The 25,796-nt window shown below is 45.9% G+C and overlaps 1 protein-coding gene across 2 annotated transcripts in view; it reads right to left on the bottom strand.

Moving 5' to 3' along the window:
* LOC146839237 (CD5 antigen-like) overlaps nucleotides 1-25,796 on the bottom strand; it is a 409,368-nt gene that overhangs the window by 92,919 nt on the left and 290,653 nt on the right. The window contains exon 6 of one of the 2 annotated variants that reach the window (XM_085603261.1): nucleotides 13,360-13,392. The exons of the other annotated variant lie outside the window; for it this stretch is intronic. Coding sequence (XP_085459387.1) covers nucleotides 13,360-13,392 — 33 coding nt within the window. The remainder of the gene's footprint in view (nucleotides 1-13,359; nucleotides 13,393-25,796) is intronic. 2 annotated transcript variants of the gene reach the window in all.

Genomic DNA, 25,796 nt, shown 5'->3' with positions numbered 1-25,796 from the left:
CTTACTGAATAAAGTTATTTTGCTGTGTGTATATGGTTTACTGTGCCACATGGTCTGTGTGCCACTTCAACATAGTCAATGTTTGGGCACACTTTTTTTCAAGGGTGGCAGGGTCTTCAGTTCTTCCTGACCCAGATACTTGTTGTGGCAATTTACAATGGTTAGCAGTGGTCATTTGCTTACTTAGTTCATGTTGGCTATATTATACACATCTCAGGTTGGGGGGCACTGCTAGCAGGGTGTGGGTTTCTGCACACAGTATTGCAGGTAGGCTGGCCAGGGTCATCATGTATGTGTTTTCTTCCTTTATGTGTGCCAATTGGTGTATGTGTGTGGTCATCTTGTGATGGCCAGTCATCCTAGTCCCATGGATTACTTTCCATGTGTGCACTTGGATGGTCAGGTAGTGTGCAGTGTGAAGGGGCTGGGTTTGTGGGGAGTGTTGATGTGTGCATGCCCCTGCATTGTCAACCACACATGTGTCACCCAGGAGTTTTGTGCCTGTTGTTTTGATTGTTCAGCCCTTTGGATGTGGCTGTATGCACATGTGTGAGTTGTATGTTGTGCACTGTGCAGTGTGTTTGTGTGTCCTTGCAGTTCTCTCTGACTCCTACTTGTTGTGTTGGTCACTTGTGAGTATGCAGAGTGTGTGACTGGCAAGTCAGTGTTGTGTTTTGTTGCACATCCATGTGTCTTGTGGCTGTTTGTGGAGACTGTGCAGACCTGCTGTTCCACACTGCCATTGTGGTTGTGTTTTCTCATGCATTGCTGTCACATGGTGCCTTCTTGCCTCCAGTGTGGCATGTTGTGTGTGTTGACATGCCATCCCCTATCTGTGCTTCATGTGCCTACCCATTTTGGGTCTGCACTCCCTCTCTTTGTGTATGGTACACTCCTGTCATGTCCCCTACTGACATGCAGTACATTTCACTTTGATGTCAGCTGTCCCCTTGTTTTACATGTGTGTGTGTCCCCCTCACTTCATTAGTGACACTGTGCTTTGTGGTGCTGTTCTTTGGCCAGGGTCAATGTGTCACTCAGGGCATTTCCCCAATGGGTTGTATGTGATGTTCTGTTGCTGTTTGTCAGTCATGTTTGCTCCTATGCAGTTCAACTGTGTGTGCTGCCCAGTCCTCTGGTCAAGTTGTTTCCACATTTGTGTCCCAGACTTATGCATCTGTTGGTGTTGTGTTGGATGTGTGTGTGTTGGCTGTGTTCTTGCTTCACTTCCTGGGTGTGCTGTTGTCTTTGTGCTGTGCTGATTGGTGTTGCGTGGGTCGCTGGTCGTCACTGATGTCTGTGTGTAGCTGGTAGGCTTGGTGTGCACACACTGCTTGTTGTGCATGCACTGCTGTGTGTGTGTGCTGATTTGTTATTGCCTGGTGTGCATCCCCTGATGTCCAGCTGTGTTTGCTATGTGATTTTTCTGACTGTGCATCTGTTGTTTGTTTGATGCGGCGGTGTTGTTCTGTGATGGTGTACTTCTTGTGTGTGTTATGGTATGTTGTCTGTGCATTGATCCTGAGTGATGAGGTTGTGCACTCCTGTTGTGTCTGTACTCCAATTGTCTTTCCACAGTTTGGCTGCACAGGGCATGTCTGTGCTTCTGTGTGTGTGTGTTTCTGTTGAGTTATGTGTTTGTGTGTTGTTTTTGTGCAGACATTTGTTGTGGCATCCCTGTGTGTGTGATGTTTGTGGCTACCCTCCAGGGTGTGTGGTTGTTTGTGTGTGTATTATCTGCCAAGTATTGCCAGCCTTCAGTGTGTTTATCACTGGTGTTGTGTGCTGCTGGGGGGGGTATGTGTGTAGATTCCTACTGGTGTTTGTCAGTCATGGAGTGTGCAATGGGCCATGTGTGTAGTGCTGCTGGTGTACTCCTGTGAAATAGTTGAATGGATGTGTGGCTGTTCACAGTTTGACTTCAGGGTCTTCCTTTCATCCTTGTGCCTATATGTGGTTTGCCTTGATGCTATAGGGGGTCCATCGTTGCTGTCTTGCTGCTTGTGCTCTGTTGTCTGGGGGCAACATCAACTTCGGGATGGACCAGAGGAGGTCTGGAGCTCTGACACCCACTCCGGGCTACATAGCGCCTCTTGGCACCATAGCGCCGAACCCTTGCTCCAAGGACTACAAATCCCAACGTCCCTAGCCATCACTCCAGGTGCTGCTGGTAAGGGGAAGGCGTGGTGATCGCGTTTATAGCGCTGCCTCTCCCACCGTGGTACGGGACGCGCGCGGCGGCGCCTGGGAAAAGCCGGGGCCAAGGGCGGGCCCATCCTTGTCCGTCATTGCCAGGAAGAGGCAGGGCAGGGCCACCCCCCTTGGCCTTTGAATCTCCGCCTCAGAGACTCTGGTAAGACTGCTTTAGGACTTTTGAATGAAGCTATTTTTAACTGGCGCAGCTGTGTGGTCCTTCCCCATATCTTTAGCGGGACCTGGTGGTGGATTTAGAGCACATGTAACCCAGTGCCCCACAAGCACAAACCAGCCAAACTGTTCCAGTCTAAGCCGTATTTTAATTGTGACACAACCCATATGCATAGTCTGACCCTTCATTACTTTTACCTAGCATCTTAATATCTTTTACTTTGGCATACAGGGTGTGCAGCAACAATCTCCTGTGTTAATTTATATTTGCTCTGTGCCTTAGGAGGCCCAACGTCTTTTAGGCTTGAATCTGAGGCATTTTTTGTGGTTCTTTTTTATATTTTTATTTTTTGTTTTTTACTTAACCGAACATGGGTAGGTGCATATGTGCAGCCAAAAAAGGGCCCCAGGACCCCATTCCGGCCCCTTTGCCCCAAGCCTCAATAGACAGGATGCTCCAGAGGGCTATAGGGGTGGTCTCAAATGAAATAGAATTGACAGAGAGGCGTCTGTCTCTAACCCCAGATTTATTTAGACCAGGGTCAGAATCACTTAACCCCCAACCAAATACCCCTGGCTCCCCATTGAGACCAACAGAATCCCTGTCTAGAAGATTAGAGTCATCTTCACCTTCACCACAACAACTCCCAGTGAAGCCAACCACCCGCAAAGCAGGCACCATCATTCCCACCCTTAAGACCACTAAACGCAAGACTGGAAATGCGATAGGAAATAAGAGAAGGAAAAACCCAGTTTTAACAAACAGTGCTGAGGGAATAGCTAGTAGTGAAAGTATGACTGAACCCCCCACCAATCCCTTGACAGCTTCTGATTGTCCTCCGTGGGCGAGGAACTTGATAGTGGAGCTGCAGAACCAGATGAGAGCTATTGTAAAGGAAGAAGTTGCTCTCTTACTCAAGCATTTAGATGCAGGGCAACAGACTGGGTTGAGCAGTAAGGGCAACCCCCCTGGCATAACCACCATTGTCTTAGGGAAGAGGCAAGATTGTAGCTCACAGACCGACAGCATAGCCAAAACGTCCACTGGCAAAAAGGGGTCTTTGTTGGCTCCAACCTCTGCTGCACTATCTAGCGATGGAAGGGCAGAGGCTCTTACTGCCTGCCAACTGCTAACCCCTTGATGCACTCTGAAACTTCTGGCATGTATCCTTCCCATGCGCCTAGGGTAATCTCCTGCCCGTCCCCCCAGGGAGGACTCGCATAGAAGAGGGCCTATCCACCCAGAGCAGAGGGGAGGCAGGGAAATGCTATATCCAGCAGAGGCTGAGGACACAGGTCCAGCAATACCGATGACACCGACTATAAATCTATCCCCTGCCTCACTCCCCTATGTCATTATTTTAACAGGGGTCCCTGAGATTAACCATGGGCAGAAAGAATCGCAGCTAGAGCTCAGGAACAAGTGTCTTTTTTGGCTAACTAGGCACAAGCAGTTCTCCTTTGACAGGGCTGGGAAAATCTTAATGGTCCGAAGAGTGGGATGGGTGATCAACAATCCAAAAACAACTCAAGGAGATTGTCTAGTCATCAATTTTACCAATCTCCTGACCGTACAAAATATTGCCGGTCAGTTTGTTAGCACTCATGTACCACACACCGTGGTCCGTGCCCATACTCTGGACATTTTTTGCCGAGGCAATCATATCATTCCCTGGACTCCAGCACTTAGGGCTCCAATAAACAGATTCCAGCCATTTAAAAATGCAGGTCCACCCCTTAGACCACTTTTTAGCATTCCATTAGCAAACAGATACGATCCCCTCGAGGAGGTGGATTGACTGGGGTTGCAAGGGGGCCTCAATCCCTATATAGGGACAGGGGGACCCAAGAAGGCAGCAGGGGTGAACTTCAGTGGGCCACTGACACAGCACATCCTCAGTAGCGAAGACCACGAATCAGGGGTACAGTTACCCTCACCTCCTGGAGGAGCCCTTAATTATCATGAGTTAGGCCCAGCCATTCTCAATATTTCAGCCACAACTCTTATGGATAATGTAATTCCCAGCCCAGCCCCTACAATGGAGGAAGTCAAAGTTATCTCGTTTGCACGGCTAGCTGTCATTCGTAGCTCTCATAACATCAGTCTGGAGGCATATGGCGGTATTACCTCCTCTGGCCGTAAGCTAAGGATTTTATCCTGGAACATCGCTGGAATCAAAAACAAGCTCCACTGCCCTGAGTGGGGACAGTTTGTGGGCTCCCACGATGTCTGTATTTTTCAGGAGACCGGGGCAAGAGAGGATATAGAGAGGGGAGGCTTCGCAACCTTTAACGTGCAGGCCACCTCAGAGGGAAGAGGCAGACCCTCGGGGGTCTTATGCACCTGGGTCGCTACCCACTTGGATTGCACGGCAGTCCAACTGAGTACCGCATCCAATGACTTGCAGTGTATTGTACTCACTTTCCCCTTTAGTCTAAAACTTGCACTTATTAACATCTATTCCCATCCCGTAAACATTACCCAGGAATCCCTGACCATAGAACTACTCAACTCCTTTATTGATACAGTCCCCCCAAATGCTAGATTGATCCTTGGGGGGGACTTCAACTGACAATTTGAGCCCCTGGCTGTCCCTACGGATGCCCCCTCTAGCGAAGAGGACAGCCTCTGGTTCAGCCCTGACCCGCAAGTGCCACTGGTAAAGGCCTGGACTACTCTGGTACTCCAGATTAATGCACTCACCCTAACCCACTCCTTGAAGGCCTGTAATGGCCGTACCAAGTCTGATCAGCCGGGTAAGGTAATTTTTAACAGAACAGGACAATCTTCCCTGCCTTGACATTGGATTTGGAGTCTCCAGAAATTTACAATCCTACGTCTTTTGGCACCGCGCTTGTACCAACCTAATACTTGCCAATAATAGAAGGAAAATCAGGTGGGGAAAGTTTAAGCAGTCTCCAGACAAGGAGGCAGAATTATACTCTAAAATCATCTCGCCCTTACTGGAAATGGAGTTGGCTGCTGCAATACCCGACCCTCCACTTACCATTAGCAGACTAGAGGCACTCCATGAAGAACTGTCGACCAGCATTTTCAACCCTATGACACGTCCCAAGCCTACCAAGGGTGCCAAGCAAACCTGGTTTAACAGTTCCTGCCGTGAGGCTAAGGGCGCTCTCATCGATGCTATCAAGCTCAAGGAAAGATCCTTAATCAAATTAAGTAGGGCTCAGTATAGAGACTGTACCAAGCTGGCCAAGAAGAACTGGGAGCTTGAAAGGTGGGAAGACATTAAGGCAGCACTTCATAACAGGGACTTAAAGAAGTTTTGGTCTTTAGTGAGTGCAGACGGTAGCGGGAAGAACTCAGCGATAGAGCTAAATATTTCTGCAGCAGCATGGAAACGGCACTTCCAAGCCCTCTAGACAACCCAGGCGAGGACCCCACAGAGCCCAAAGATGTAACAGTTTTAGCAACCCCAGGGAACCCTAGTGAAGAACCCCAATGGAACACACTAAAAGAAGTTAGAAACGCAATTAGGAAGCTCCCCCTAAGAAATGCCCCCAGTCTATACAAGATCCCCGGGGACTTATTCAGGGAGGAACCCACCATCTGGGGACCCTATCTTTGGGCAATATTCAACGCTATCCTGCTAGGTATGAAGATCCCGGACACGTGGTTGGGGGCTGAAATCTTCCCAGTGTCTAAGAAAGGTTCACCCCTCTTGCCCTCTAACAACAGGCTGATTAGCCTCATAGACGTTACCCAGAAATTGTTCTACAGGATCCTCCTTGAACGACTCTGGATGGAAGGCCATGAAGTCTTGAGTGCGGATCAGGCTGGATTTAGGAAGAACACCTCCACCATTGATCAGCTCTTCAGGCTCCAACTTTTATATTGGAAGAAGGTGTCAATAGAGGGTGGCAGTTTCTATTTGATATTCGTTGACCTCAAATCGGCCTTTGATCCGGTCCCACGAGCCAAACTGTGGGAGGTTTTGGAGCTGCTGGGTATTCCACCCTACCTTTTGTCACTGTTCCTGCGATTACACACAGGAAACTTTGCCCAAGTTAGGCATGGGAAATATGGAGAACTGACCCCCGCTTCCCAGTGAACAGAGGAGTGAGACAGGGGTGTGTGCTGGCCCCCACTCTGTTTTGTCTATTTATCAACGCCCTGGTGGCTCAATTAAACGAGGTGGCGGACAATGATGCCCCGAAGCTGGAGCAAGGCAGGGTACCAGCAATGATGTTCACGGATGACACCTTGCTGTTGTCCAAATCTCCCATGGGCATCCAAAGGATCCTAGATAGTTTTTCTCTATTCTGTAAAAATCGAGGGCTGGAGATCAATACCACAAAGACCAAATTCATGGTTTTTAATCCAGCCAAAACATCTCGCCCAAACCCCTCCCTAAATGCTACCTTCCTAGAGAGGGTGACTGCAATCCCCTCCCCTCAGCCTTAAGCTGAGGGGAGGAGATTTGGAGGGAGTGGATTGGGTGGAATGCGGACTCCCACTCTGGCTGCGTGTCACACGTTTGCCCCCGACCCAGTGGGTGTGCCTACTTCACCCTGTGTGTGCGTGTCAGGAGGTGTGCGGCGGACCTTCCCTGCTGGTGTGGTGCCTGTGTCTGTTGTGGTGGGTGCATGCTTACGTCTGGGTGTATGTGGGACAGGCATGGGAGTGGGAAGTATATCCTTTATTCCGGGGTTGTTTGTGATGCAGCCAAAACCATGTACTTTTAAGTGCATTATGACCGAACGGTTAATGCTAACTTTGGACTGGCTGCATGGAAACATGTTGTGTCTCGTGTCAAACACCTTGGAATCATACCTCCACACCAGTAACTGGAGTGGGAGTATGGTCCCACCTTTCTAGAGGGAGAAACATTATTGCACTGGTATCACCGGGTACCACCTTAACAGAACCCTGGCATCACAAAATGGATGCTGCTGCCACAGACACGGGTCTGCCCTCCTGCTGCTGGATGAAACTCTGGCAGGGGCGGCCTGGACAACAGGTTTCCTGTCACAGGGAGGTGTAACCACCTCCCAGACAGGATTTAGTGTATTGGGGCTGGGTGGGTGTACTCTGTGCTTTGAAGTCTGCCCTGGGGGCACATTTGGTGTCCCTGTGCATAGTCCAGCTCAAACTGGTTGCAGGGGCTACCAGCCCCTGCTTTGGTGTGAAACAGGACAAAGGAAATGGGTGTAGCCACCCCTCTTTCCTGACCCTCCCATAGGTGGGTCCCTAGAGTTTGTCCCACCCCTTCCTTGGGCATAAGATAGGAACCCCTGGCTACAGGATTTTAGATTACACCTGGACGAAACTCTGATACTGAATCCTGGAACTTCGACGATCTACATTGAACTAGATGACTGAAGAATCACCCTTGGAGTAAAGGAGTTACTCCCCTGCATGGCAGACCCCAAAGATGCATCTGACCGGTTTACATCTCTGAAGCTCCTGAGGACTCCGAAGAACTTGGCAACACAGGAGGTGGGTTTCCGTGTTCTTAGAGGTTGATCAGTGCCCACAGCATGTCTGAGGCCGTATCACTCGTGGCGACCGTGCAACCCCAACCCCTGGACACTGTGTCACTTTGCAGAAGCATCAGCTTTCCAATGACTCCTGCAGCTGTGCTTTGGGTTCCTTGTAGCCCTGACCCCAAGCAGCAGTTCCACAAAGATTGCCCGCCTACACTCCACGAGTGTTATGTGAGCTGGCCCTTTGTGTTTTCTCTCAAGATCCCTTTGCGATCCCTGATCTGTCAACTGGTGGGTCCCTGTGAAGGCAACTTTAATTCTAATTGAGCTTACCTGGTTGCTCCAGATGTGCCCTGACTCTCCATTGCTTGGGGAGTCCCCAGGACCCTGATGGTCCGCACCAACGCATATTTTCTCTTCCTGCATGGGTAGCTGTTGCCAAGGCTTATTGGGCTCAATCCGAGCACTGACATTGCAGCACTCGACATCCTTTGTGGCACAGCTCGAATCCAGATTCTGGTTGTCTTTAACACCTCCTGGTCCTCGTGGGTGCAGAGTCAAGCTTCTCCTCTTCGCACCTGAAACAACTGACATCGGTGGGCATTCGTCTATCGTGCCCCTGGTCACTGGCAAGTGACCCAGACTCTGTCCCCTCTGCTTTCAGGTCCTTCCGAACTTTGATCCAGGCTTGGATCACCCCGGACACTTCTCTTCTTCCTGGCAGCAGCACTTTGCTGCAGATCGCCATTAAAATCAAGGACGGTTCCAGACACCATTTGACACCTATGCACCCGGTTTCCCTGGGTGAGGTAACTTGAGTACTCTGGATCTCCTGTGGATGTTGGCCCTAGTACCCCCTAAGTCTAAAGTGGTTTGCTCAAAGTCCTCTCCTAAGTGTCCTAAACTTGTAAAATTCCAACCGCGACTTTCCCCATAGAATAGAACAGGAGCTTGCGGCTGTGTTCTCACACTGCAAGCGTCCCCCGTGGGTCCCCTGTGTCACTACCTTGGGTGGTTCCTTGGGGTCCCAGCGATTCTACGTGCTCTAGTCACTGTGTCTAGTCAAGTCTTGGTTCTTATATCACTTTCTTAATATATGGTTTGGTCCCACCCTGGGGCCCAGTGTATATTCTGTATTTGTTGTTGTTTTAGAACTGTATTATTGTGTATCTTGGACTCTAATCTCATAAAGAGGTTAGTAGATAGTGTTTAGAAATACATACATATATTTTATACATATACCTTGTGTGGTCCTCCTTTCACTTAGTAATTCAAGAGGTTATAATCTGGTAAACCAAGCTGCTTTTCACTCCTTCAAGACTTAGTCTGAAGGGTGCTCTCCATAGCTACCACTAGGATAGATTTCAATAAAGGTTGTCTTTAAACCTATTCATCAATAAGGGTTGCTTGTACTGGTACAAGGTGCTCACTATAACTCGTGGTCAGCATGTACCAGGCCATCTTCTCACAGTGCCAATGACAGGTAAGTGCCTAACATTCAACATTGACACATCATATTTTTTCTCGCAATGTGGGTAACTGTGGATTTTTGAGCTTGGAATTTGGACCCTAGCTCAGCCGGCACCTAAGGGAAACCCAGTAAACCTACACATTTTGAAAACTAGACACCCAGGAATTACAGGGTGGTGTACCTTGTGTGGCACTCACCAGGTTTTCTTACCCAAAATTCCCAAAAAGGTCTGCAAACTTCACCCTTTCCTAAAATCACACATTTGTCTTACATTTCTGTGATGGAAACTTCCAAAATCAATAGGAATACACAACATTCCTACCACCCAGTAATGCCACACATGTCCAAAACAAATTCTGCCCCAGTTGTGTGGCTGGGCCTAGTGCCACAACAGGAATAACTCAAATGAAGGTCAAAGGAAGTTGCAGACATTGTGGGTAAGAAAACCTTGTTGGATCCATGCATGACACACCACCCTGAAATCCCATGGGTGTCTAGTTTTCAAAAAGGTCTGTGGTTGGTAAGCACGGCCATAAATAATATTTGTGGCGGTGCCTACCATACACCAGCTACCCATATTGTTGGTCTATTTACATGCTTTAGGGTGTTATGCGTGGCGGTCTCTTGGCTCACTCACACAAGTGGGGTACTGTTGTGATCGGGAGACTGTTGGGAACCCGAAGTGGTAGGAAATGTGTGGATGACTATAGATTCTTAATTTTCTTGCACAGAAATTTGAGGAGAATGTGTGTGTTTTTTGCCAAACTTTGAGGTTGGCAATGGTGTCTGTCATAAGGGCCAGTGAAGATAGGACAATGCGCCACACAGCATGACCCCTGATACCCAAGGGAGATGCATAATTGTTGGTTGTTTTTGCTACCCACTAATTTTGATAAGACACATTTTCATTAGAACGACACAATAAAAAATTCATTCACGCACTCAATTCATAGACATCAACCGTCAAGCTGGGTGTTGCAGGTTATGCTAGAGATGTCGACTGGGCTGGGGAGATTTGAAAATTGGACGAATCTTTACTCCCCAAAGGGTAAGGAACCCTTAACTCCATAGCCCCGAAAGAGTAAAAACACATTTGACCAATTGTTATCTTAGCCTATCTCTTAGCTCTTTAGTACTGATTTGAGTCACATACATTATGAAAGGCTCCCAGAGTTGTTTCAGGATGGAATGTATGGACAGTGTTAATTCTCCTCCAGTCATCATTGACAACAGACTGTGAACCTACATAAAGGCCATAACCCAACTAGTAGCTCAAGAGAAAGAAGTATTGCCCAGCTGCTCCAGCACCTACATACTCTGCCCTCTGTTTGTAACAACACCCCAATTTCCTGTATTTTGATGTTGGTGACAATCTTTTGGAGGTGGGTGAGGACTGTCTCAAATCCCTCAAAGACACTCTCAATATAGCTCATTACTTCTCTCTATTCCCCTCACATTTCATCCACATTTGCTGGCATTTGTCACCCAAGTTGCTTGTGTTCGTCACCCATTATGTACTCTAATGTATAGGTAAATGTTCCCACACTCTGCTGTTTTTATGTGAACTGCACACGTGCATATGGAACAGGTGGAGGCTTGAGATTGGAAATATTTGGCATTTTCTACTACTATTTGCAGTACTACAAATATACTACATGATGTGCTATCTGATTCAGGACCTATGTGCAGTCTTGCACTCTCATTTGTCCTATCTTTTTCTGTGCGGAGTGCTCCATCCGAAGTGTGGAATCTATGACCCAAGAGCGGAGACTCCGGGGCCCAGATTCTCAAAGGTTTAGTGATGGGTTAGAGTTACTTTTTTAATGCTAACCCTTTGCTAAACCTTTCTGGGGATTAACAAACCAATGCTAAATGGTTGTGGCATTTGTTTGTATTGAAAACTAACGTCAAGGGAGCATTACATGGGTAGTGCATGGGCGTTCCCATGCAACCACCCATGCTTTTTGACGCTAAACCCTATCTACTAACATTAGTAGACAGGATTTAGTGGCAAAAATTAACGCCGCTGAAAAGCATGTGTTAAAAGACGAAGGGGACGATTTACAAGCCCCTTGCGTCACTTTTGCACTTTCGTTGCGTCACTTTTGTGACGCAGTGGCAGCGTAAAAGTTGCGGCCCATTTACAAAGTGACGCATCTAGGGAGATGCATCACGTTGTGAAGCCCTGCGCCACATTAAACCTGTGTCAGGTTTAATGTATGCATGTATGCAGGGTCGGCGTTCCGTCGCAGGAAGCCCCGTAAAGGTGACGCAGTGAAATCTGCAAGATTTCACTGAGTCACTTTTACGTTCTTGCTGCGTCAAAACCCTGCGCCTGCTTGAAGCAGGCATAAGGAGTGATGCAGTATGTTAGGCATAGGGCACCCCTGAGCATTGCTGGAGTTGCGTCGTGCTTGCGACACGACTCCAGCAATGCGTGACTTTTCCGTCAACAGATGCGTCAGAATTTCTGACTCCCTTTAACTAATGGTAACATCCTTGCTGTGTGATCACACTGCATTCCGATGACTCTCCCATGTATATCATACTCGGGTGCAACTTCTGAGCGGTTGGGACTCTGTCTCCCAAGCTAAACGTCGGCACTCAATGGTGATCAGGCGTCTTTGGCTACCAACTCACAAAGGCAGGCTTCTTCAGCTTCTGTGGCCTTGTACAAATAACTGGACGTCAGCCAACTGACTCTTGGAGTCACATCTCCAGTCTGGGCCTTGGGGATGACTTTTCTTTGTGGAGGGCATCACAGGCATGGTTCTCTCTTTGCTGGCCCAAGGAGCAGCGGGTGCAGCTCAGTCTTTTGTACAGTCTCTCTTTGCCGGGTCCCGGGAACAGCAGAGCAGTCCTTCTTTGTTCTTTCCTCTAGTACAGATGTGATCCAAGGTCTGGGTGCCACTTTTAAGCCCAGTTTGTCCCCTGGAGGGATGCAGCAATGACTGGCCAATAGGCTATCGGGTCACCTCCCTCCTAGTGATGGCTTCCTGTGAAGTGTGGCGTGGGGCTATCTGAAAATGCAACGTTCTGTCCAGTCTAAGCATGTCAGAACCCCTATCTATTTGTGTGGCCTTCCCTAGCCCATCCCAAAGATGCGACTATCTGGATGCCCAAAGAAAAGCAGTTTAGCAGTGGCTTCTCTCAGCCTGTCCCTGATGACCCTGATGCCACCCTGTCTGCAAGGAACAAAAGAGAATCCCCTCTTGCTTGTTTCCCATCAAAGGTTGCTTTCCCTTTGAAGTTCAACTTTTGGGCTCACACCCTGTTTGGCCTTCCTGCCAGGGAGAGGTCACACCTCCTCCAATGTCAGGCCCCTTGTATTTCTTCCTGAGAGTCATTCATAGCTCCCCCCAGGAGGGCAGAAGGCTGTCTTGTGCCCGGCAACCATAAATGGTCACTGGATAACGGAGGGCAACAAAGTAACAACTTTCTAGAGTTGCTATATGTGCAAACGTTATATTAAATTCGAATTGAGCATCATGTCAGGTTTAATGTAGCAATTATTTTGATGTCTTGAAGTATCACTTTTAGTAGACCTATGCAGGAGTTAGCACTGTTGGGTTGTCAGCTGTGACCCTGCACTCCCCAATGTGGCTACTAGCTTTTCCACAGCAAAATGCCAATTTGTGAATACAACAATTTATAAAAACATGTCGAGTTAGCAGAGTAAAACTCTCCTACCCATCTGCAGTGATTGGTTCGGAGACATACATTTGCCTCATCAAAATCAGGGACACAATAAGTGCTGCAGCCCATGAGGGATACCTTTACTCACAGATCCTGAGTTCACTTGGTAAAATATGCTAGGTACTTATAAGTAAGTTAACATATGCCAGTGGTGGTAGAGCTCCTCAGACAAAGACCTCACTGGCACTGAGTACACCTCACTCACCAGAGCCAAAAACCATCAGCATCAGTTCAAAACATTGGGAGTGATCATGCAAAAAGAGGTATTTCCCTACATGATATATATGAAATACATACACAAAGATCCTAATTAAAATACATGTTATATGAATTACATGTCTAATTATCGGCATACATTGTTAAAAATGCATTACCTTTGTAGATCTGGGGGCGCAATTTCCGATTCTCTGTAAAAAAAATCAATTGAAGATAAGATCATTGATCTTTGTTTTAAATAGAAATAAAACTCCAAACAACACATTGTACCACTACAGACTACATCGGAAGCGGCATCACAGCGTGGTGAGACATGGAGGATACAGGCATACAGTCTGTGTTGAGACGTTCCCAAGTTTGCACCACCAATTAAGTAAGTTTGAGGGTGAAAAGGAGCTTGTTCCTGAGTCTCAATCTATAAACAGAGAAAAGGCTCTGAGGGGATTCAGCCCCTGAGAAAGTAACCCTAGCTGTAAGCAGGTCCCACGGGAAGCATGTGCTTGTAAGTACAGTTGCCCTCATTCACCTGAAGGTGACATGCTTCATCATAGGGCAGTGCTCCTCGCCAGGCCGGCGCTGCAATGCCTGGCAGGCCCCACAAGAGGGTTCTTTGTCGGAGATCTGTTAATAAATATGCCAAGTGAGCACCGTAGAACAAGGAATGGTATGTCCTACAATGTGAGAAGATCGGTGAATGGTGTGAAGATAAAATCAACTGTCAACCAGATGCCAACAAAATATTTAATGTGATATCCCCGGTAGATCTTGAGGTTAAAAAAGAAGGCAGAGACACTTAGGATACTATGGTCTGTGTCTCTTCAAGTGAGAGTGTAAATCTGTCACCTGTAGACCGGCTAGCAAGCTCTGGTCTAAGTTATATGTCAACATATTTCATCCCTAAGGTAATCGTGGAGCGATCCATGGCTATTTTGTCAGGGCCAACAGTATATGGTGTGACCTAATCTTCTCAGTAGAGTGAGGCGCACTTTAACTCAAATGCGTGGGTGATGAGGTGGTGGCTTACATCTTATCACAACTTTCGAGTACTGTACTAATAAAGCACTTGGTTTAGGATAACCTGTTTAAAAACAAAATAAAAAGTTGATATATAAGTGCACAAGATCAAAAATATCTGGTGAAAGTGTCATTAAAAATCAAACATGAGCGCACACACCCCCCCTCAATCTACCACTAGTAAAAGAGTAGTGTTCTGCCCCAACATAACCCATTCTGCCAAAGTGGTCGATGCAAACATGCGCATAGGTAAAGTCTCCGGATCGAGGATCCCATTGTGAGAGAAAGGTGGATACAGAATCCCCTCGGAACAGTATAGTGGTATTTGACTTTGGTTGTTTGTTGGTGAGTGTATTCTGGACTGGTCCTCTTTTTTGATAGATACAGAGAAAGCCTGTTGATGGCCGTTTTCTCTGTAAGACTTTTGGATTTTCTGTCTGATCAGGAATGACCTCCTCGTAGTTCGTTCGAATCTGGAAACATTGAGTTAGAGGCAAGATAGCAGGGTTTACTTGAATGGAGAGTATTCAAGATCAAACTACAGACTGTGAAATGGATTCTTTCAGGGAGATGGCCCCAATGCAGTTCTTCCATTGTAAGGGAGTTTCTCTCAAAGTCTATTGGCTGAACAATATTCATGCTACTGACTGAAGAAAAGCTTTGATTGGTGTAAATTAGTGCCAGCAAGTACTCTGTTGCATCCGTCAATGTATGATAAGGCGAGTGCATGAAATGTGGGGCAGAAAATTTGAGGAAGAGAAAAAGGCTGGATTCTGCAGGACAGTGTGGGCTGGATCAATTCTCTTTGGCCTTTCCTTGATACGGTCTTTGAGGACAGAGCTCAGTGGCAAAGACCAAAGATTTAGGTCTTTGTCTGAGTTTCGATTACCTTTTTGCCAACTTCCAGGTCCCAATAATGCCAGATCTTAACATGCAGTGGTGTCAGCTAACATGACATTAAGGCATTTTTAAAGTCCACCATTGTTAAACATTCAAGTCAACTTAGATTATGTGGAAAGCTGTAACTAGATTATTTTGTGACTACAATATAGTTCAAAAGGACAACTGGGTATGCTGATCCAAGGAAATATATTATGTGCCAGATTCACAAAGGGCCTCTGTATTCATGGTGAATGCCCCTCAGGAGTGGGTGAGTCTCTGCACTTGGGACTAAATCTCCGCAATTAGAATTCTCAAATTTGACGTACAAGAAAAGAAAAGAAGTTAGGTCACGCAAAGGATCGTCTTGTCGTTTTCCTAAACTCGGTTAAGAAGGATAAAATAGCAAAGCTTCCACTTGAAAGAAACCAAATCCAAGCCACCTGTATATAAAACTGGAAATTATTCTAGAAAACAAATCGCTAATATGAATTAATGTATATGTCCATCCAACACCAAAAATTAAATGCAAATCAATCCAAGAAAGAATTTTTGCAATAGTCCAGATACGGCATAATAGCTCCTCTTTGTTCAGTAAGGGCCTAATGGAGAAGAAAAATGCAATCCATAGGATAGCCAGAAAACAAAAAAGAATCCCCAAGACGATTCTGAAGGAAAGTTGGTATCAATTCATCATGGCTCTTTACAGACGGACAAACAGAAAGGCAAGCAGAGCTAACTGAAACATATCATTCCAGGGCAGTCGACAAGAGGATAGCAACAAATATTCCATCAGTATTACCTCCCGAGAGGATAAATGAGTCATTATTACTTACCACAATACGACAAGGGAAGGCATGACAGTGCACCCAGCCAAACTCTCTTCCAGCTGCACCTTTTTGAAAGCAAAGGGCAACTGTGAGGAAAGTGGTGTATTACATGGTGCAGTTGTGTGACGTCACCATGTAATATACTCACTATACTATCTTGAGTCTAGTCAAGCTCATTTGTAAAACTATAGCTCAACCCTGAGTAGCTGTGACTATGAACAGTAAGGCTTCAACAAAAAAACAAGTGCAGATAATTTGGAAATACCAGAATAACCACTTGGAAAAGTCACACAACACATATTTTTAGGAATTTGTAGAAAGTAAAAATTAAGAAAAACTACCAGAGATTTAGATTTTTAAGTAAAACGTAAATTACATGCTTTTCACTCAATTATCAGCAAGCATTGGCAACTACTGCAGTTAGCAGATACTTTGGTTCACTTGTTCAAGAGTTGTGTTTGGGTACCGTGGCCCACTTTGGATGACCAACTCCAGCAGAAAACAACCCAAGGTGACAAGTGAGGAGTAGTCGGACAGTTACCTGTCACCGGAGCCTTTTCAAGTCCAGTTCCAGCTCAAACGAAGAATCTCTGTAGACATGAATGGAATAGTTCTGATGCAAGGAATATAAGATGCTGAAGATGCCGTATGATGCTGAGGATAATGTGTAGTCAACAGTGATCTACCTGGTGCTACTCCTCTGTCCACAATCAGTGTGGAGTGACATTCCCCACAGGGCTCGATGTCACTCAAAGTCCTGGTCAGGGCAGCAAATGTTCAGTTGTCACTGGATTACTGGTTTCTGGTGACAGCGAGCCCAGCAGTTCCTTTTGATGGGGACGAGTGTCCTTCTTGGGCAATCAAACTTCACTCCAATGACTCTCCTGGGACCAGCAGACATAGGTTTAACCTTTGATCGTTGGGTCTTGGTCTTCAGGCTGCTCGTCAATAGTCAGTGGTGGTCGAGTGATTGTGGTTACTGACTTGCCAGGTGGGCTTCTTCAGCTTGTTATTGCCCTGCAGTGGGAACACAAAGTCATCAAACTCCTCTTCTGCCAGGTCCAGGGAACAGCACTGCAGTCCTTTGTCAGTCCTCTTCCAAGTCCAGATGTGATCTGAGGCCTGGGTGTTAGGGGTGCCATATTAATGGCCAGAAAATGCCCTTGGGTGATGTGGTGGTTACTAGCCAAACGGCTACCTGGTCCCTTTCCTCCTGATGATGACTTCCTGCAATGTGTGAAAACTAGCTATCCAGGAGTGCACTTTTTTGCCCACTCCCAAGATGGCCTAATACTTCTCTTAATGTGTGGAGCTTTGTAGCCCACCTAAGAGGTATGACTAAGTGTGGGCTACACACCCATGGGAAAACTGTTTAGGCCACTTGGCACCAATCTCTGTCCCTGATGCTAACCTGTCTATCAGGACAAAAGATCAGCACCTCTTGTGTCTACCATTTGCCTTTCAAATGTGGCTTCCCTTACAATCTTACCCTGTGACTCTTCTTGCCAGGGAGAGGTCATACCTCCTCCAAACGCAGGACTCTATTGTGGCTCCCCTTGGAAGTCACTCTTCACCACACCCCCAGGACAGCGAAAGACTGTCTTCAGGCCAGCATCTGCAAATGGCCACTGGGAAAACTTTGGGCAACAAAATGGCAACATTCTAAAAGTTGCTTTTATGTGGAAGTTACATAAAATTCGACCTCGGCATCAAGTTGGGTTTAAGGTAACGATTTGTTTCATACCTCGGAGTACCAAACTTAGCAGTCTCATTCACAATTTAGCACAGCTGATGTGTCAGTGTGTAACTCTGCACTCGCTAATGGGGTAACTAGCCTTTCCACAGTAAAAATGATGAATACATGTTCTATATTTTAATTTACAGCACCTTGCCCTGGGATTTTTTTAGAGCCCTACCTTAGGGGGGGTTTATATATATTATAAAAAGGAGGTCAGGGATTTGTCATTAATTTAAATGGCAAAGTTGGGTTATCAGTTTCAAGCTGCGCTCTCAGCTGCTCTGTCAGGTGCAGGCTAGAAGGCATGTCTTACCTTGCTGCTCTCAGGGTGGCACAAAAAGTGCTGCAGCCCAGGAGGGACTCCTTAACTTACATGCGCTGGGTACCCTTGGTAAGTTAACTTATGCCAATTGGATATAAGCCAATCGAACATACACTTTAGGGCTCAGAGCATTGGCACTAAGTTCTGTTATGCAGTCCTCTGTGCACTCTCACAGTCAAAAAACCAGCAGTATCAGTCCAACACTTTCGGGTGGTCATGCAAAATGAGGCCTTTCCTTACAGAAGACAAGTCAAAGGCACCTAGTGCTCTCCTTAACTCTTTAACTACTGAAGAACAACACAGGTAATACAAAAAACCTAGAAACTATTTATTAAAAACGAGACCAAAAGAACCTAGCAAACTGTAAGCTTAACACCTAGTTAGATATTGAGGCAAAACATTTTAAAAAGTGAATTTCAACAAGATCTGGATGGTCGGGCTGTAAAACAATCTCTGAACCCGTTTGTTCAGACCGCCTTTCGTCATGACTCAGTAGCAAAGCTCACTATACTAGTGGGAAAACCCATTGGAAAAAAGTCATTATTACACTTTCAAATTTAGAGATTTCAAAGCGGCCTTTGACAAGGTCCAGCTTAATATTCTGTGGTAAAAACTGCAACAATACAATATTCCGGTACCACTGCTGAATGCCATTCAGATAGCCTACATGATGATAGCTGGTACAACACTGACCTCAAGAAATCCAAGAGAGCTTGTAAACAGCTTGAAAGGAAATGGAAAATCACCAAAATAAACACCTACAAGGCCGTACTTAGATACAATCACAATCAAGTCAAAACTACCAAAAAAGGCCCTGAACCTGGGAATCAAATCTAGCTTCAATCATGGCAAGGGACTTTTTTCCATTGACAAGAAATTAATCAACCCAACAGCTGCGACCAACGCCATCACACATACAGAAGAACTCTGCATCAACCTCTCTGACTTCTTCCATGAAACAATCACCAAGGTCTATAGCAACTTTGAACCCCAGCCACCCCTCATCGACTTGCCCAGCCTGCTAACCTCTTTGACCAACGACCACCAACTGACAGCATGGAACCCTCTATCTATCGAGGACACTGCAGCAATTAAGAAGACAGTTAACTCAGGGGTGCCTACAGAACCCTGCCTCCACCATGACTGCAAGCTGGGAAGAGCCTTGAACAGCACTGCACTAACTTCAATCATTAACACCTCCCTCAAGACAGTCACTTTCCCTGATAGCTGGAAACATGCCAATGTCACCACCATCCTTGAAAACATTGAGCAGACTCCGATGTACTCAGTAATTAGCGAACCATCTTGCTGCTCCCCTTCCCAGCCAAAGTCATTGAGAAGAACACCAAACAACTCTCTGATAACCTAGAACACCACAAGCTCTGTACGACTCACGATCAGGAATTGAAAACAACCACAGCACTGAACCAGTCCTCATTCCTGCCACAGATGACATCCACATCATCCTCTGCCATAGAGAGACGGCCACCCTCATCCTCCTCAACCTCTCCGCCACTTTCAACACCATCTTCCACCACACTTTCAATGCTAGACTACACACAGCAGTAATACAAGTCGGGGTGGGTAGAGCTTGAGGAGTTTCACTCTAAGGAATTCCACGGAGTTACATTAAAACTCAGCAAGATTCTTCAGAGCTCCGCAAACGGGTGGAAATTGGCACATCGCGCTACTGGCAATGATTTTTAGTTCAGGGAGCTTGTTCCGCACAGCAAAATCAGTGAGAACGTCACCACTTGGCACACCAGAGGGTGCTGCTTTTTTACTGCAGCTCGAGTAGATTTTCCACTAAAGCAGCAGCTTTCTCACCGCGAACAGTCGTGACTGCTCGCATTGAGGAAATATTGTCAGGTGCCCTCCCAGCGCCTGGAAATCATGCTAGGGACTGCCAATTCTCACTCGCACTCGCCAACTTACCACTGGCGAGCCACGCATGAGAAAAAACTCTGCGTTACAGCAGTTGGCTGGGTTTTGCCATAACTCGGGGTTATAATTGTAATGCGGAGTGGCCAAAAATTTGTAAACTCCAATGGCGGAGTAGAATTTATTGCCCACCCCTAAATACCAGGACCAGAACTCAAATGGATAGCTTCCATCCTCTCCGGAAGAACGCAACAAGTCAGACTCACGCCGTTCGCATCAGAACCCAATGACCTCATCTATGGAGTCCGACAGGGATTGTCACTCAGCCCCACACTTTTCAACTTGTGCATGGCTTCTCTGGCAAACATCATCAGATCCAAAGGAATCAACATCATTTCCTTTGCTGATGACACCCAGCTCATTTTTCCCTCTCAGATGAAAAAGGTCACCACCAAGGCAAACTTCAAGCAATGCATGACCAGCGTGGCTAATTTGATGGAATAAAATGGCCTCAAGCTCAACACGAACAAAATTGAAGTGCTGATCTTTGGGAATAACAGCTCACCTTGGGAGTCCACCTGGCTGCCCGCCAAACTTGGACCCACACCCTCCCCAACAAACCATGCTTGGAACCTAGTTCTCAGCCTGGATACAATACCCATGACAAAGACCCATCTCAACCCCGTCGCCGCCTCACGCATCCACATCCTCTGCATGCTATGTAAAATCTTCAAGTGACTCCCATTGGATTTCAGACATTTCATCATGCAGTCCCTAATCACAAGAAGAGTTGACTACGGCAATACACTCTACACCGGCATCCCAAACCAGCAAGATTGCCTGTATTTAGGCCCAGCCTCACCACACACCTACACTCACCTACTCACTGCCAAGATATTCTCATGGGTGAAAATCAGCCCTCTACAAATCCATATTACATTATCATTTTGCATGCAGACGAAAAATGTGAAGACAAATATGGACTTTTAATGGGCTGAAACAGGGCTGCATATTAGCCCTCGTCTTATTTAATATTTACATTGTGGCTGTCTATGATGTGATCGACAAGTCACAAGTAGACACACCCGAACTGGCTATCCATTAGTCAAGCCCTGCCGATCCTGCAATGTGCAGATGATACAGTCTTACTCTATAAAACCCCTGCAGGTCTATAAAGATCATTAAATCACATAATTTCTTACTGTGACCCAAGTAAACTAGAAATTAACAATGAGGAAACAAAACCCAAAATACCTTCATAAGAAAAAAATAGAAACCGCTCATGAATATAAATACTTACGCTTATTGTTTGAATATCGAGGCACCATCGAACCTCACAGAAACTCACTAACCCAAAAGGCAACTTTCTTTGCTCTGGCATTCGAATTGATATAAAAAAAACATCATTTCCCTGCATGCTCCACTCTCCATCAGAGATAAACAAAACTCTCCCAACAATAACACATAGCCTTGCTGCCCTACCTTCATCAGTAGCCGGACACATTGATCATTTAACAAGTAAAATGTATAGAAACGTTTTTAGACTTTACGAATTTGGCCAAGTCACAAACCAAGTTTGAATTTTCAATAAACTAGTTGAATATTATTCAAGATTTTGCTTCCAGTAAATAAATGCATTAAATAAGATTGAGTAATATAATGTAATGTAATGTAAAAGGAATTTATAAAGCGCAGCTAACACCAGACGGTTTCTTGGCGCTGGAGGCAGAGAGAGAAGAAAACAAACAGTCCAAGGGGCTAAGGAGATTCTAGTTATAGGCTATACGAAACAGATGGGTTTTTAGGAGAGACCTGAAGTGGGTTAAGGGGGAGGCCAGTCTTAAACTTAGTGGAAGAGCGTTCCAAAAAGAGGGGGCAAGGAATGAGAACCTTAGTCCTCCATGTTTTTTACGTTTAAAGGTTGGGATCTGGAGTAAAGCCAGATGGGAGGAACGAAGGTTGCGAGAAGGGACATATGGGTGCAGGAGTGAAGAAATAAACAAGGGTCCTGTACCAACAAGGGACTTAAAGATAACGCAGCCCAGTTTAAATTTACACCGCTCAGTGACAGGGAGCCAGTGAAGAGATTTTAAGAGGGGACGAACGTGTTGGTGTTTAGGTTGGTGATGAATGAGCCGTGCTGCCTGGTTCTGGACCAGTTGAAGCTTTTTTGATTGGTATACAGGTATGCCAACATAAAGGGAGTTGGCATAATCTATCCTGGAGATGACAAGCGCCAGTAATACCAAAGTAAGGGCTTCAGTGGTCAGGAAGCGGGCAATCTTACGGATTTTTCTCAGCTGGAAGAAGCTGGAGGACACCACCGCACTGATCTGGGATTTCATCGAGAGATCATTACTAATGATGATCCCAAGGCTCTTCACTGAGCTGACGGGATTAGGGTGGTGCCCAACCTGGTGGGCCAAAAGGTGGAATTCCAGGGGTTGATTGTGCCCCCGACAAGCAGAAGTTCTGTCTTGTCGGGGTTAAGTTGCAGATGATTCGCCCCCATCCAGTCGCTGATATGACAAAGAATGGTTTGGAAATTGTCGATGGACTGGGCCGTAGAGTTGATGTTGAAGACCAGCTGAATGTCATCCGCATAATTAAACGCGGTGACACCACTGCCTTGTAAAGAGCGGATAAGGGGGGTAAGGTATAAATTAAAAAGAAGGGGGGATAAGGAGGATCCCTGCGGGACACCACAGGTTAGCTCAACCTCGTCCGCGGAAAACTGAGAGAGCCGAACCGCCTGGTGGCGGTTGCTCAAGAAGGAGCGGACCCAGGCCAACGCAGAGCCCTGGATGCCGGCCTCCCCGACACGGCCGACCAAAATATCATGGTCGACCATGTCAAAGGCGGCCGACAAATCCAGGAGCACCAAGACCTGGCTGATGTTAGAGTCCGCCCCTCTCCGCAGTTCCTCCATAACTGAAAGTATAACAGATTATGTGGAGTGATTGGGTCTGAATCCAGCCTGTTGATGGTCGAGGAACTGGGAGTCCTCGATAAAGGTACTCAAAGTGTTAGTCACATGGGCCTCAAGGACTTTGCTAAGGTAAGGAAGGAGGGAAATGGGGCGGAAGTTACTCAAAATTGTGGGGTCTGCTGTGGGTTTTTTAAGAATGAGCGTGACCTCGGCACGTTTGAATGATCCAGGAACAGTGCCAGAGGAAAGAGAGTTATTCAACAGTACCAGAGGGGGAGAAGGGCAGGCTGTAAAAGCCTCGCGGAGAACTAAGGGGGGGCAACAGTCCGTAGGGAATCCCGAGGCAACCTTCTTAAGGAGGGCTGGGAACTCTGTCTCAGAGATTAAAGGGATCTGGGCCAACTGCCTAGGATTGAGAAAAGGCAGAGTGGATTCAGGCCCATGATGGTGGGAAAGGGCTGAAGATAAAATACTGTTCTTAATGTTGGCTATCTTCTCCACAAAGAAAAGGTTTAGAGAGTCGCAGAGTGCCCGGGAGGGAAGGGGTTTAGGAGTGATCCTGTCTGGGTTTGACAGCTCCTCGACAATAGAAAAGATGTCCTTGGTTTTAGTGGCAGAGCTGGCAATCTTATTTGAGAAATAGGTGGATTTAGTTCGCAGGACTGCCAGTTTATAATCTTTAAGCAGGGTGGCGAAACGTAGTTTCTTGTCAGGGGCATAGCCACGTCGCCACTGGCGCTCAGCCTGCCTAAGGCCCAACTTCAAGGCTTTAAGGCTATATATATGATAATACATTAGTTCAGCTCATTTGGAAAGACATCAACACAAATCATACTGAACACAGAAATCAGTGGAGGTTTCTTCTAATCACCGATTGGAAATAACTGTTCTTAGAGGATGCATGCTCATTTCAAATGAGCCTTCTATTATTTCAGAAAATGGCAAATAAAAACTGCAAACACATTTCCATTGACCAAGCTAAAAGCTCATTCAGTTACCAGTCACTTGAATGGACTGTAAAGCCCTTATTACAAAGGAGATACGACATCTAGATTCTCCTTTCTCATTAGAATTCAATTTTAAATTCTAAAAATATCACTTTGGCAATTTTGGACCGTGTCTCTCCATGGGCACCACGATTTAGAGACAAAAATTGCCAACTGTATGGTTAACATGAAGAATTACTTTTGCACGTTCTTTGCACTTTGTCTGACTCTTAAAAATCCTAAAAGCAAGTTTTCTAATCTTGAACATACAAACCTATAATCAACAGCAGTTGCTCCCTATCAGGGGCTTCAGGGTGCAGCCATCCTGCCTCCTTTGAGGCCCCTGTGCATTTATCAGAGTAGCAGTGTTAATGACTTCACACACGCGTTCAGGACACTGCATAACATAGGGCCAGCATATCTTAATAGCTGCCTTCACTTCCACCAATCCACCAGACCCTGTCCTCAGCCTCACAACCTCTCGCACATACACCCTGTTTCCTCAAAAGTAGAATGTGAGGCCTAGATTTCTCCACATCGCACCTTGCTACGACCTCTCTCTTCACTTCAGGGCCTCCTCCTCCCTTCTTGAATCCTGCAAGAGGCTGAAAATCTGTGTAGTATGTCAATGTACTGACATACATTTATTCTGCCTTATGTTATTATTAGATGTCAGATTAGGAATGTTAGTGGTGTCATCTGTGATGTCACCGTATTCTATGTGAGAAGATTTGGAAGTAAACTTGTTCAGTTGCTGTTGATGCCTGCTGCTGCATGGATGGGATCTCTATGGAATAAACCTAAGATGAAACAGCCTTCCTGTGTCCTGATGTCATTTAACAGGACTGCTTCACTGGCGTAGTCGGCAGGATGCCCATGTGAGATCTCAACACTGAAGTCTGGTGAGAAATTGCTTAATTAAAAGAGAACAGGTCTTTTACCTATAAGAGCCCAATTTACATCGCTCTAGAATAAGTTCTTTCTCCTCAAATTTCTCTGAAGTGACAGTGAATACTAAGAAACTTTACCAGAATTTAATTTCAGCAAGATTTGGTTATCAAATTTAATTTTAATAAGGATTGGGAGCTTCGCCGCATATGTATTAAAGTTTGGGTAAATACATTTCCGATACGGTCTCATCCTTTAATTTTTATAGAAGTTCCTCATGCAAGACATAATTTGTAATTAATATTTCTACTTGAGAATTGTTTAAGAACATTTAAACACGCTTAGGATTGTCGTGGAGAACATCGGAATCTTGGAATTAGTGCTGTTTTAAAACTAACTTCCTGATTTTCATAAACATAATTTCTATGCTTGCTGATGACTTAATTTGAAGAAGTCGATCATCGGTAATTTTGACAAAACCTTGGGGCTTTGGCGTCATTGATAACATTCAGTAATGTTAGCTACTTTGCGCCTTTGATTGAAGACTCAGCGCTTGGAATCTGATTTGCAGCTCGTATAGCGCTTAATATTTGTTTTATGATTGTCAATCACATTGAAAAGGGCATTGAGTTGCTTCATGAGACTGCATATAATTTGAAAGTTGCTAATGCTTCAAAAGTAAACACCAACGTCTCTTTGTTGTCGTTACCTGGCCTTGAGATTTTACGAACGAGGAATAGAACTTCTTCATATGTCGCATCAGGAACCTTCTTCTTCCGACAATCACAGTGAACGTCATCTTGCTGCAGTTACGCAGACGTCTGACTTCATTCCGCAGTATAATTCTACGTGGAGGCCATTTTGAAAGCGACGCTTTCGAGTATCTTAGTAACCTGAAGTGCGCTCAGCATCACGATCGGAAGCTACACGCCGATGCGCACGGCTTTTACTTAGTTTTGCTCATCGTGCGCTCAGCATCACAATTTACGCTGATACGCACAGCTTTATATCTTTGAGCTACATTTGTGAGGCGCTAAAAATTGATTTGTTTTAGCTCTTGCTCATGAACTAGTGACATTATAGTATAGTGTGCTAGAAGCTGACATACAGGGCTACGAGATTACTGCC

This window comes from Triturus cristatus, chromosome 4_2 (assembly GCF_964204655.1).
Source record: "Triturus cristatus chromosome 4_2, aTriCri1.1, whole genome shotgun sequence".
Taxonomy (NCBI): domain Eukaryota; kingdom Metazoa; phylum Chordata; class Amphibia; order Caudata; family Salamandridae; genus Triturus; species Triturus cristatus.
Note: the sequence above shows the minus strand (reverse complement) of the source record. Positions and strands in the feature narration are given on the sequence as shown.